Here is a 14853-nt window from a genome sequence, read left to right as displayed (position 1 = left end):
CAACCCCCAACAATGAAGACAATAGACCAGTTCCGGATCTCAGAGTGAAGTGTATACCCTATTCAGACAAGTTTCCATAATCATCTATGTCAAAGTTCATTTTCCATCCCGAACTGGCTTGGTTGTTGTTTGACTCCTTGTGCTATATTAATGGCCGATAGCAGCTAGCATTAAAATGTTAGACTTTACATCAAACAAAACAATTTCCAAATAAACCAATTAAAAACATCCTGTAAATGGAAAATATAAAATATAACAGATGCTGATGCTCCGTTATAACTATGCAAACAGGAAAAACTAAATTTTGTACAGGAAAAACTAGATTTTGTACATAACTCCTTATAAATATCAATTTGATTTGCCTTGAGCCCTAAGCTCATATACATCCCCCCTTCCTGAAGCTCTGAACTCCATTAACGAGTATCAGGCGTCTGTTTTAAAACACAAGTATTATCCCAGTTATCATTGGTAACTATAAATAAGAGAAACTATATTATTTAACCAAACTCAATTCAACATTTAAAATACATCTAATTTTATTGTGGGGAGTAAACTCGCTTTAGCTGTTTTACCCTCTTTTATAGGCTATGAGTATATTGGATTCAAATTCAGTCATCATGGGACACAGCGTGTCCTTAACATTAGACTATCACCATGTGGATTCTTCATTTCACCACTTATAAAATATATAAGGAGAGAGAAAACACAATATTTTTACATTTCGTAAGAAAACTATGAGAATATTTTACCAGATTGGAAAATCATGGCATCATCTACCGCTTATCCGGGGCCGGGTCGCGAGGGCAGCAGTCTAAGCAGGGATGCCCAGACCTCCCTCTCCCCAGACACTTCCTCCAGCTCTTCTGGGGGGACACTGAGGCGTTCCCAGGCCAGCCGGGAGACATAGTCCCTCCAGCTTGTCCTAGGTCTTCCCCGGGGTCTCCTCCCGGTGGGATGGGACCGAAACACCTTCCCAGGAAGGCGTTCCGGAGGCATCCGAAACAGATGCCCAAGCCACCTCAGCTGACCCCTCTCGATGTGGAGGAGCAGCGGCTCTACTCTGAGCTCCTCCCGGGTGACCGAGCTTCTCACCCTATCTCTAAGGGATCGCCCAGCCACCCTGCGGAGAAAGCTCATTTCGGCCGCCTGTATCCGGGATCTTGTCCTTTCGGTCATGACCGAAAGCTCATGACCATAGGTGAGAGTAGGAACATAGATTGACCGGTAAATCTTTCTTCACCACGACAGACCGATCCATCGACCGCATTACTGCAGAAGCTGCACCGATCCGTCTGTCAATCTCCCGTTCCATCCTTCCCTCACTCGTGAACAAGACCCCTAGATACTTAAACTCCTCCACTTGAGGCAGGTACTCTCCACCAACCTGAAGTGAAAATCATTATTGTACCAATTTCTAATTCATCACTAGGTTTAAGATGTACCCATGTGTACCCTCACCATCAATGGGAAGTAGGTTACAAGGTCTCAACAAGCAGTACACCATGCCACGTTCAAAATAAATTCCAGATGAGTTGATTTTAAAGCCTGGAAAGGGTTACAAAGATATTTCTAAGGATCTGGGACTCCAGCAAACCGCAGTGAGAACCATTATCTCCAAATTGACATAAATTGGGAGAGTGGGGACACTAGGGCTGTCGAAATTCTTCAAAAATGACGTTAGAATATTCCCTCTAAAAAAACACAATATTCGAACATCTGGTTACGCATGAGCATTTTGTCAATGACGCGCATTACGTCAATAACAGGACAAATTAATACAAAGAGACATAAATAGACTACCTATAGACTACCTAGTTAAGTTTAAACATCTTTGACAACGTATTACCTACACAAAAACAAGTAAATCAAATGATGACCAAGAATGCAGACCTCACGCTCGCTCGCTCAAGCACTTTCTCTCTCTCTCGCCTCTCACGCTCTCTGTGCAATAACGGTTTAAAATGAACAACAATAAACACATTTTGAATGCTTATCAAGAGTTTTGTGCAAGCAATATAAGGTTGCGACTATTGTCCCAAATATAGCAGGCTTCATTCAGTGATTGAAACAAATATTAACATTAATTGAAGTTTCACACTTTTAGAGTATCCAGTAGAAGTAGACGAATATCTTTCAAACGAACCTTTGTTGAGCTGAAATGAAGACAGATTCAGCAACTGCATGGCCTATTTCTCGCTTAAAATGTTTTCAGAAACACGTTTCAGTGAACTATTTTTGTAAAATACGAGATCGTATTCTCAACAAGCCGCCATGACACTGTTGAAATTCTCGAGTAGCCAGACCCACATCACGCATTCATCCAATCAGCTGCTGGTCAGGGGCGTGGAGCATCAACCATGGCTGTATGACATCGCGACACCACGCTTCAGTTGTGACGGACATATGGATCTGTACCGTCAGGCGCGCTAGCGCGCCCACTTGCAAAGCAGACAACCAGACAACCTCTGCTACCGCAAAAAAATTTTCCCCAAATTTTTAAAAAATATACATTCAAATTTAGAATATTCGTTGATAGCCCTAGAAGACACCGGTACCATTATGTCTGGGGTAAAACAAACACAGCATTTCACAATAAGAACATCATCCCAGACAAACATGGTGATGGCTGTGTGATGGTGTGGGGATGCTTCTCCAAACATAGCACTTATGGTTGTGACCATAAAGCTCTATTTTGGTCTCGTCACTCTAAATTACAGTGTGGTTAGGAAGCTGTGAGGCGTGTCAAGGTGTTGTCGGTCATATTGTAACTGGGCTTTTTTGTGACATTCGCGCAGTAAAGGCTTCTTTCTGGCAACTCAACAATGCAGCAAATTATTTTAAGTATCGTCGTATTGTGCTCCATGAAACAACCACACCGCTTTTTTCCAGAGCAGCCTGTCCAGCCTTTCTCCTGTGGTTACCTGTGGGTTTTTCTTTGTATCCCAAACAATTTTTCTGGCAATTTTGGCTGAAATCTTTCTTGGTCTACCTGACCTTGGCGTGGTATCAAGACATCCCTGAATTTTCCACTTAATAAGTGATTGAACAGTACTAGTACTAACTGGCATTTGCAAGGCTTCAGAAATCTTTTTATATCCTTTTCCATCTTTATAAATTTCCATTGCCTTGTTACGTAGTTCTTTTGACAGTTCTTTTCTGCTCCCCATGGCTCAGTATCTTGCCTGCTCAATGAATCCACGTGAGAGCTAACAATATCATTGACATAGACACTAATTGCAATTTAAAATTCACCTTTAATTGCCATTTTCACCTGTGTTTGTCACCTTGTGTGACACGGCCAAACATTCAAGGGTATGTGAACTTTTGATGAGGGCCATTTGGGTGATTTCGGTTATCATTATGATTTAAACAGGAGTCAAGCAACTGTGATAATAAATGGCTTCATATGATCACTATACTTAAATAAAATAAATGTTTTGCATGATCAGTCATATTTTCAAAATCAGTGCCAGAGTTTCACAATTTCTGCCAGGGTATGCAAACTTATGAACTGTATGTCCTCTCCATATTTTTCCTTCCTCCAGGCTTCTCTTACCTGCAACTGCTTACGCCTGTCTCCCTTTGAGTAGTATTTCTTCCCTGGTTCTTCAGCCACTCATCGCCAGATTGTTCCGTCACACTCACTCACATGGTAATACTCTCAGGATGTTCATTGTGTCCTCATAGTTTTAGTTAAATTATGGTCATTGTTGTTTTGGAGTGTCTAATTCTGCTTTTCCTTGTGCCTCAGGACCACGCCCATCTACCTACCTGCTCACTCTACGCCACGCTCACACCAGCCAACCTCACCAGTCTCCCTCTGTCATCCAGTCTGCCCTTGGCCCTCTACCTACTCCATTAACCGCTCCCATTTGCAATAAATATCATAAAAGCACCTTCTACTGAATACGTCTGAGTCTGCTTTTGGGTCCAATATCCACAACTCATAACGGGACAATCAGGCGATGAATGGCTGAAGAACCGGGGAAGAAATACTTCAAGGCTGATGATCTTATGAGAGGCAGATTGCAGGTAACAGAAGCCCGGAGGAAGGGAAAACATGGTGAGAACTGAAGTCACGGCCAGGACCGTGACAAAATGTCAGCATTTCTGCAAAGAAGAGTGCGCCAAGATTCATTCACAGTGATGTGAGGGACTGATCTGCAATTGTTTGGTTGCAGCTGTTGCTAATAAAGGTGGTGCAAGCAGTTTTTAACACAAGGCCAGTTAGAGTTGTTTTCCTTCAACTTTTACGTTTACTCTAGTTCTTTTTGTCATTTGTATGAAGACCTGTATGAAGTTCAGTGTGGCAACTATGCAATAATACAATTATAGAATAGAATCACACTGAAGGTAATGTAAATGTACGTAAAGCACATTTTCAAGGTAAGTATGTAGTGGTGGAGTCTAAGCATGGTGTGAACCTACAGTGAGGGGAAAAATGTTTTTGATACCCTGCTGATTTTGTACGTTTGCCGACTGACAAAGAAATGATGAGCCTATCATTTTAATGGTAGGTTTATTTGAACAGTGAGAGACAGAATGACTACAAAAAAAATGCAGGAAAACGCATTTCAAAAATGTTATGAATTGATTTGCATTTTAATTAGTGAAATAAGTATTCGACCCCTCTGCAAAACATGACTTAGTACTTGGTGGCAAAACCCTTGTTGGCAATTACAGATGTCAGACTTTTCTTGTAGTTGGCCACCAGGTTTGCACACATCTCAGGTGGGATTTTGTCCCACTCCTCTTTGCAGATCTTCTCCATGTCATTAAGGTTTCGAGGCTGACGTTTGGCAACTCAAACCTTCAGTTCCCTCTACAGATTTTCTATGGGATTAAGGTCTGGAGACTGGCTATGCTTCTCCAGGACATTAATGTGCTTCTTCTTGAGCCACCTCTTTGTTGCCTTGGCTGTGTGTTTTGGGTCATTGTCATGCTGGAATACCCATCCACGACCCATTTTCAATGCCCTGGCTGAGGGAAGGAGGTTCTCACCCACGATTTGTCGGTACATGGCCCCGTCCATCGTTCCTTTGATGTGGTGAAGTTGTCCTGTCCCCTAAGCAGAAAAACACCCCCAAAGCATAATGTTTACACCTCCATGTTTGACGCTATGGATGGTGTTCCTGGGGTCATAGGCAGCACTCCTCCTCCTCCATACACGGCGAGTTGAGTTGATACCAAAGAGCTCGATTTTGGTCTCATCTGACCACAACACTTTCACCCAGTTCTCCTCTGAATCATTCAGATGTTCATTGGCAAACATCAGACGGGTCTGTACATGTGCTTTCTTGAGCAGGGGAACCTTGTGGGTGCTGCAGGATTTCAGTCATTCACGGCGTAGTGTGTTACCAATTGTTTTATTGGTGACTATGGTCTCAGCTGCCTTGAGATCATTGACAAGATACTCCTTTGTAGTTCTGGGCTGATTCCTCACCGTTCTCATGATCATTGCAACTCCACGAAGTGGGTCTTCACTTTAGTTGTAATGAATACATGAACTACTTTGATGAAAAGATCGTCACCATTAGAAAATAAATAACTGACTCCTTAAATAGTTATGGTCCTCAAAATCTCAGTTGTCCAAAAAATTTCCTGAACTTCCCTGACCAGGTGTCAATGGGGACACTTTTTGGGGAATTTTTTGATACCGTATCGCTTTACACATTTACAAAATTTGTAATGAGTTCTAAACCCACAAACTCTCAGCTAGACCCGATTCCTACAAACTTACTTAAGGAGTTATTTCCTGTGCTAGGTCAGCCAATGCTGAACATAATAAATTGCTCCCTTTCCTACGGATGCGTACCAAACTCACTAAAAATTGCGGAAATTAAGCCTCTTCTAAAAAAATCTAATCTAGATCCCGACATATTAAACAATTATAGGCCAATATCGAACCTCCCGTTCCTCTCAAAAATCTTAGAAAAATGTGTTTCCCAACAACTGAATGCCTTCTTAAACACAAAAAACATTTATGAAATATTCCAGTCCGGTTTTAGATCCCATCATAGTACTGAGACTGCACTCGTGAAGGTAACAAATGACCTTCTAATGGCCTCAGACAAAGGTTCCGCATCCGTCCTGTTGCTTCTTGATCTTAGTGCTGCTTTTGACACTATTGATCACTCCCTTCTCTTAGAGAGACTGGAAACCAATATTGAGCTACGTGGACATGTTCTAGCCTGGTTTAAATCTTATTTATCTGAAAGATATCAGTTCGTTAGTGTGGATGGCATATATTCTGACAAGTCAAAGGTATGCTTTGGAGTTCCTCAAGGCTCAGTTCTGGGCCCATTATTGTTCTCACTATACATGCTCCCTCTGGGCGATGTAATCCGAAATCACAATATTAACTTTCACTGTTATGCTAATGACACACAGTTATATATTTCAATGAAGCATGGAGAAGCCCCTAAATTAGCTATTTTGGAAGCATGCGTTTCAGATATTAGGAAGTGGATGACAGAGAATTTCTTGCTCTTAAACTCAAATAAAACAGAAATGCTCCTTTTAGGACCCAAAAAACGAAGAGCATTGTTAGCAGATCTCCCTGTGAACCTCGACGGCTGCATGGTTGTATCCCAAAAAACTGTAAAAAACTGGCGTTACCCTTGACCCTGACCTCTCCTTTGAAGAACATATAAAATATGTCTCAAGAGTTGCTTATTTTCATCTTCGAAACAAAGCAAAAATTAGAAACTTTCTATCAAAAACTGATGCAGAAAGATTAATCCATGCTTTCGTTACTTCTAGATTAGATTACTGCAATGCTCTTCTCTCTGGTTATCCAGACAAATTAATAAATAAACTTCAATTAGTGCTGCACACGGCTGCTAGAATCCTAACTAGAACAAAAAATTTTGAACACATTACTCCTGTCCTGACGTCCTTACATTGGCTGCCTGTTAGGGTTAGGGCTGATTTTAAGGTTTTACTCTTAACCTATAAATCAATACATGGACTTGCTCCTACTTACCTTGCTGAAATGATCCAGCCATACATACCTACACGTAACCTTAGATCGCAAGATGCAGGCCTTTTAATTGTACCTAGAATTTCTAAACAAACAGTTGGCGGCAGGGCCTTTTCTCATAGAGCTCCACTCCTGTGGAATGATCTGCCAATTAAGGTTAGAAATGCAAACTCAGTGCAAACTTTCAAGTGTCTACTAAAAACTCATCTCTACAGCACGGTCTATAATTAGGTGTAGCCTGGCCCGGGGGCGTGAAGGTGACCAGTAGGCTTGATACTGTCCACCCTTGCTGTCTTGCCAGGTGGGCTCTCGTCGCCACTGGGATGCCCTCCCTCCAATGCCTTTCGGGGGAAGAGTCACTGGCTTGTTGTTGACTCTCTGTTGCGCACTTGTGCAATTGGGCTGTACGCCGCTAGCAATACTCGGCCCTCATTCAGGGGGGTTGCAGTTGGTGGGTGTCCCTTTGGTTGATGCCTGGCAATGTGGTTGGATTGATTTCCTGCCTGTTGGGCCCTGTCCGGGGCCTCCCCCGGGTAGGGCCACAGTGTCACCGGACCCCCCCGCCTCAGTTCCAAGGTGTTACGCTGCTATATTATTGTGCTGGGGGATATGAGGGATGTACTATTAACTTTTCTCAGTTTCCTCCAGTTTTACATTTTAGAAGGAGATGAGGTCCTGGTCCACACCTGCGGATTACCTGGTTTGGGGGGCCCGTTGCTGTCCCTGTCCTTGTCCACCTGGTCATACTTCTGACCTAAAATCAAATAGACTCTGGATTTAGCCCAGAGAAATGTATTTATTATTCCAATTGGACTCTTAATATCTCACCCGGCACAGCCAGAAGAGGACTGGTCACCCCCCTGAGCCTGGGTCCTCTCTAGGTTTCTTCCTAATATTCGACCTTCTTAGGGAGTTTTCCTAGCCACTGAAATTCAACACTACTGTTGTTTGCTCCTTGGGGTTTAAGGCCGGGTGTCTCTGTAAAGCACTTTGTGACAACTGCTGTTGTAAAAAGGCTTTATAAATAAATTTGATTGATTGATTGAGATCTTGCATGGAGCCCCAGACCAAGGGCGATTGACAATTATTTTGTGTTTCTCCCATTTGCGAATAATCGCACCAACTGTTGTCACCTTCTCACCAATCTCCTTTCCGATGGTCTTGGAGCCCATTCCAGCCTTGTGTAGGTCTACAATCTTGTCCCTGATATCCTTGGACAGCTCTTTGGTCTTGGCCATGGTGGAGAGTTTGAAATCTGATTGATTGCTTCTGTGGACAGGTGTATTTTATACAGGTAACAAGCTGAGATTAGGAGCACTCCCTTTAAAAGCGGGCTCCTAATCTCAGCTCGCATCGCATCGCATCATCTTCCGCTTATCCGGGGCCGGGTCGCGGGGGCAGCAGTCTAAGCAGGGATGCCCAGACTTCCCTCTCCCCAGACACTTCCTCCAGCTCTTCCGGGGGGACACCGAGGCGTTCCCAGGCCAGCCGGGAGACATAGTCCCTCCAGCGTGTCCTAGGTCTTCCCCGGGGTCTCTTCCCGGTGGGACGGGACCGGAACACCTTCCCAGGAAGTCGTTGCGGAGGCATCCGAAACAGATGCCCAAGCCACCTCAGCTGACCCCTCTCGATGTGGAGGAGCAGCGGCTCTACTCTGAGCTCCTCCCGGGTGACCGAGCTTCTCACCCTATCTCTAAGGGATCGCCCAGCCACCCTGCGGAGAAAGCTCATTTCGGCCGCCTGTATCCGGGATCTTGTCCTTTCGGTCATGACCCAAAGCTCATGACCATAGGTGAGAGTAGGAACGTAGATTGACCGGTAAATCGAGAGCTTCACCTTGCGGCTCAGTGGGCAAGCCACCCTTTTCCGACTGAGGACCATGGCCTCGGATTTGGAGGTACTGATTTTCATCCCCACCGCTTCACACTCGGCTGCAAACCGTCCAAGTGCATGCTGAAGGTCCTGGCTTGAAGGGGCCAACACGACAACATCATCCGCAAAGAGCAGAGACGAAATCGTGTGGTCCCCAAACCTGACACCCTCCGGCCCCTGGCTGCGCCTAGAAATTCTGTCCATAAAAATTACGAACAGAACCGGTGACAAAGGGCAGCCCTGCCGGAGTCCAACATGCACAGGGAACAAGTCTGACTTACTGCCGGCAATGCGGACCAAGCTCCTGCTTCGGTCGTACAGGGACCTGACAGCCCTTAGCAAAGGACCCAGGACCCCATATTCCCGAAGCACTCTCCACAGGATGCCGCGAGGGACACAGTCGAATGCCTTCTCCAAATCCACAAAACACATGTGGACTGGTTGGGCAAACTCCCATGAACCCTCCATCACCCCGTAGAGGGTATAGAGTTGGTCCAGTGTTCCACGGCCTGGACGAAAACCACACTGTTCCTCCTGAATCCGAGGTTCTACTATCGGCCGTATTCTCCTCTCCAGAACCCTGGCATAGACTTTCCCGGGGAGGCTGAGAAGTGTGATCCCCCTATAGTTGGAACACACCCTCCGGTCCCCCTTCTTATAAAGAGGGACCACCACCCCGGTCTGCCATCCCAGAGGCACTGTCCCCGACTGCCACGCGATGTTGCACAGGCGTGTCTACCAAGACAGCCCCACAACATCCAGAGACTTGAGGTACTCAGGGCGGATCTCATCCACCCCCGGTGCCTTGCCACCGAGGAGTTTCTTAACCACCTCGGTGACTTCAGCCCGGGTGATGGACGAGTCCACCTCTGAGCCCTCATCCTCTGCTTCCTCAATGGAAGACGTGACGGCGGGATTGAGGAGATCCTCGAAGTACTCCTTCCACCGCCCGACGACATCCCCAGTTGAGGTCAACAGCTGCCCACCTCTACTGTAAACAGCGTTGGTAGGGCACTGTTTCCCTCTCCTGAGGCGCCGGATGGTTTGCCAGAATCTCTTCGAGGCCAGCCGATAGTCCTTCTCCATGGCCTCACCGAACTCCTCCCAGGCCCGAGTTTTTGCCTCCACAACCACCCGGGCTGCAGTCCGCTTGGCCTGTCGGTACCCGTCAGCTGCCTCTGGAGTCCCACAAGCCAACCAGGCCTGATAGGACTCCTTCTTCAGCTTGACAGCATCCCTTACTTCCGGTGTCCACCACCGGGTTCGGGGATTGCCGCCTCGACAGGCACCGGAGACCTTACGGCCACAGCTCCGAGCGGCCGCTTCGACAATGGCGGTGGAGAACATGGTCCACTCGGACTCAATATCTCCAGCCTCCCTCGGGATCCAGTCAAAGCTCTGCCGGAGGTGGGAGTTAAAGATCTCTCTGACAGGAGACTCGGCCAGACGTTCCCAGCAGACCCTTACAGTACGCTTGGGCCTGCCGAGTCTGTCCAGCTTCCTCCCCCGCCATCGGATCCAACTCACAACCAGGTGGTGATCAGTTGACAGCTCCGCCCCTCTCTTCACCCGTGTGTCCAAGACATGTGGCCGCAAGTCAGATGAAACGACAACAAAGTCGATCATCGACCTGCGGCCTAGGGTGTCCTGGTGCCACGTGCACTGATGGACACCCTTATGCTTGAACATGGTGTTCGTTATGGACAAACTGTGACTAGCACAGAAGTCCAATAACTGAACACCGCTCGGGTTCAGATCAGGGGGGCCGTTCCTCCCAATCACGCCCCTCCAGGTGTCACTGTCGTTGCCCACGTGGGCGTTGAAGTCCCCCAGTAGAACGATAGAGTCCCCAGTCGGAGCACTTTCCAGCACCCCTCCCAGAGACTCCAAGAAGGTCGGGTACTCTGCACTGCCGTTCGGCCCGTAGGCACAAACAACAGTGAGAGACCTATCCCCGACCCGTAGGCGCAGGGAAACGACCCTTTCGTTCACCGGGGTAAACTCCAACACATGGCGGCAGAGCTGGGGAGCTATAAGCAAACCCACACCAGCCCGCCGCCTCTCACCATGGGCAACTCCAGAGTGGTGAAGAGTCCATCCTCTCTCAAGGAGTGTGGTTCCAGAGCCCAAGCCGTGCGTAGAGGTGATCCCGACTACCTCTAGTCGGAACCTCTCAACCTCACGCACCATCTCAGGCTCCTTCCCCGCCAGCGAGGTGACATTCCACGTCCCTAGAGCTAGTTTCCGTGTCCGGGGATCGGGTTGTCTAGGCCCCCGCCTTCGACTGCCACCCGATCCTCTCTGCACCGGCCCCTTATGGCGGCCCCATGTCGCTCGTTCGGGCCGGGCCCGGCCGGGCCCCATGGGGAAAGGCCCGGCCACCAGGCGCTCGCGAACGAGCCCCAACCCCGGGCCTGGCTCCAGGGTGGGGCCCCGGCTGCGCCATGCCGGGCGACGTCACAGGACACAAATTATTTATCATCATTAAGGGGTTTTTGAACCCCTTAATCTCAGCTCGTTACCTGTATAAAAGACAACTGGGAGCCAGAAATCTTTCTGATTGAGAGGCGATCAAATACTTACTTCACTCATTAAAATGCAAATTCATTTATTACATTTTTGACAGGCGTTTTTCTGGATTTTTTTGTTATTCTGTCTCACTGTTCAAGTAAATTGAGGGGGTAACCAAACTACAAAACAGGTGAAGCAATAAAACAAGCCTTCTTTTTGTAAAGTATTTTTCTTTGTCATTCATAATGAGCACAGACATACATAAGGTCTCATGATCACCAAAGAAACAAGGCCTTAAGGAAAAGTATATGTCCACTGAACAATTACTTAAAGAGCAACATTTTACATTAGCTGACATTTGCCCTTGTGTTAACAAAATGCTCATTTTAAGTAAAGGTTTAAACAGAAAAAATAGGTGACTGAGACATCAAACAATAGGAACTCACATAAACAGGAAAGTCTATGTGTGCTAACTCTGAGCTTTTATTAAAATCAGAAATGCGTAAGTAGCATTTTCTAGAAGTCTCCTCTGCAGCTCCTGTGCCTGCTTCATATGGGGCAAAGGGATGGGGGGGGGGGTATGTAAAACATTTGATTTAATTTAACACCATCACACTTGTTCAACTTTTGTACAGGTGTGTGTGGAATAGGACTAATAGAAGCAATCTGTTTTTTACCATGGTTGGTGTGTGTGTCTTAGTGTGTTTAAGATGTAGAGAACGTGTGTGAGGGGGAGTGCATTGTGTGAAAATATTTCTGAAGAGTAAAATTATTTTATTGTGTTTTCATTACTGACAAAATAACAGGCAGATCATATTACTGCCAAATGAGAGGTAGACCAGAATTATAGGTGACGTTAAATTGTGTGTATTGTAAAGAGTGAATGTCAAAGAGTAGCACATGTACTGTAGAATGTAAAGAAAACAGAAACAGGCTACCTAAGTTGTGCGCAGACTGCTAATATAGAAATCATAGTACCTGTCCTGATATTGTATTGTTTGTAAAATGTTGGCATTCTTACAATACTGCTCCAGGAGTATGCATGTTTTCAGTCACTTCAAACAAAACCTGACTCATGTTCCCTATTTTCCTCCATATCAAACTCTCCTCTATCTCTCTTCTAGTCTACACTATGTTTGCTCTATGCGAGTACCTGGTGGTCCTCTCCAACATGGCCTTCCACATGACAGCATTCTTGGACTTTGCAAACAAGGAATTAATGGTGACTACACCCACAGAGGATAAACACTACTAAGGACAAAGAAACAGATCAGGAGGACGCAATATACACTTTCATTATCCTCATAGTCCTGAAAGTGACAACATCGGATTGCTATTACAGGGGCATCTCTATTGCATTTATATATTTGCCTCATGGGCAGCTCGCAGGAAAATTTGAAAATAAAAAATACATAAGAAATATTAAAATGTCAAATATATTTCCAAACTTGTGTGTGTGTGTATATATACACTACCATTAAAACGTTTTGGGTAACTTAGAAATGTCTTAGTTTTTGAAAAATACTAATGGACAAAAAAAGTGTCCATAAAAAATAACATCAAATTGATTAGAAATACAGTCTAGACAATGTTAATGTTGTAAATTACTATTGTAGCTGGAAACTGCTGATTTTCTATTAAATCTACATAGCCATACAGAGGCCCATTATCAGCTGCCATCACTCCTGTCTTCCTGTGGCGCATTGTGTTTGCTAATCCAAGTTTATCATTTTAAAATGCTAATTGATCACTAGAAAACCTTTTTGCAATTATGATGGCACCGCTGGAAACTGTTGTGCTGCTTAAAGAAGCAATAAAACTGGCCTTCTTTAGACAAGTTCAGTATCTTCAGCATCAGTGTTTGTGGGTTCGATTTCATGTTCAAAATGTCCAGAAACAAAGAACTTTCTTCTGAAACTCGTCTATTTTTGTTCTGAGAAACTAATGCTATTCCATGCGAGAATTGGCCAAGAAATTGAAGTACTCTCTTCCACAGAACAGTGCAAACTGTCTCTAACCAGAACAGAAAGTGGAGTGGGAGGTATGAAAGCACAGCTGAGCAAGACGATATGCATTAGTCTGAGAAACAGATGACTCACAGATCCTCAACTGGTAGTTTCATTAAATAGTACCTGCAAAATACCAGTCCCAACGTCAACAGTGAAGTGGTGACAGGATGCTGGCCTTCTAGGCAGTGTTGCAAAGAAAATGCCATATCTCACACTGGCCAATAAAAGATAAAGATTAAGCTGGGCAAAAGAACACAGATACTGGACAGAGGAAAATGTAAATGGATTTTTTAAATTTTTTATTCAAAAACAAGTACATTTGTAAGTGAACCCAAACTTTTGAACATGAGTGTATATACACAGGTGAGCCAATACATTATGACCACCTGCCTAATATGTTGTTGGTCCTCAGCGTGCTGACAAAACATGCCATCAGGAAATGTCATTGCCATGAAGGGGTGTACCTGGTCTGCAGCAATGTTTAAGTATGTGGCAGGTGTCATTGACGTCCACATGAATGCCCGGACCCAGGTTCCCAGAGCATCAGACTCCCACCACTGGCTTGTCTTCTTCCCACAGTGCATTCTGGTGTCATCACTTCCCCAGGTAAACAGTTCACATGTACACGGCCGTTCATGTGATATAGAAGAAAACGTGACTCATCGGTGTGTGTACAGTATATATGTGTATGTATATACACTCACCTAAAGGATTTTAGGAACACCTGTTAAATTTCTCATTAATAAAACAGAATGAGAACATGGATCCATCATGCCTTGTTACCACTGTGCAGGCTGCTGCTGGTGGTGTAATGGTGTGGGTGATGTTTTCTTGGCACACTTTAGGCCCCTTCGTGCCAATTGGTCATCGTTTAAATGCCACGGCCTACCTGAGCATTGTTTCTGACCATGTCCATCCCTTTATGACCACCATGTACCCATCCTCTGATGGCTACTTCCAGCAGGATAATGCACCATGTCACAAAGCTTGAATAATTTCAAATTGGTTTCTTGAAGATGACAATGAGTTCACTGTACTGAAATGCCCCCCACAGTCACCAGATCTCAACCCAATAGAGCATCTTTGGGATGTGGTGGAACGGGAGCTTCGTGCCCTGGATGTGCATCCCACAAATCTCCATCAACTGCAAGATGCTATCCTATCAATATGGGCCAACATTTCTAAAGAATGCTTTCATCACCTTGTTGAATCAATGCCACATAGAATTAAGGCAGTTCTGAAGGCGAATGGGGGTCAAACAAAGTATTAGTATGGTGTTCCTAATAATCCTTTAGGTGAGTGTATACTGTATGTGTATATGTAGAAATTGTGTATCTATTTATGTGTGTATATATAATATATATACAGGTATTTGCGACTTACGACCGGAATACGTTCCAACCTGCTGGTCGGAAGTCAATTTGGTCATAAGTCGGCCGAGGAATATTAACTCTGTATATTCAAGAGCCTCGTAGCCAT

The 14853-nt window shown here is 45.1% G+C and overlaps 1 protein-coding gene across 6 annotated transcripts in view; it reads left to right on the top strand.

The window, feature by feature from the left end:
* Window positions 1-12823, top strand: part of pgap2 (post-GPI attachment to proteins 2) — a 62861-nt gene extending 50038 nt beyond the window's left edge. For 2 of the 6 annotated variants that reach the window (XM_020048464.2, XM_020048462.2), the window contains exon 7: window positions 12490-12602. Coding sequence is in view for 2 of the 6 variants with exons in the window: in XM_034293275.1 (XP_034149166.1) it covers window positions 12490-12620 (131 nt within the window). In the remaining 4 variants the exon portion in view is untranslated. Of the gene's footprint in view, window positions 1-3545; window positions 3653-3751; window positions 3900-12489 lie in introns of those variants that run through there. The other 4 variants (XR_004575965.1, XM_034293275.1, XM_010866744.3 and 1 more) reach the window with 4 other exon arrangements.
* Window positions 12824-14853: the final 2030 nt, after the last annotated feature.

This window comes from Esox lucius, chromosome 7, assembly GCF_011004845.1.
Source record: "Esox lucius isolate fEsoLuc1 chromosome 7, fEsoLuc1.pri, whole genome shotgun sequence".
NCBI lineage: Eukaryota > Metazoa > Chordata > Actinopteri > Esociformes > Esocidae > Esox > Esox lucius.
This window is presented reverse-complemented; position numbering and strand designations above follow the sequence as displayed.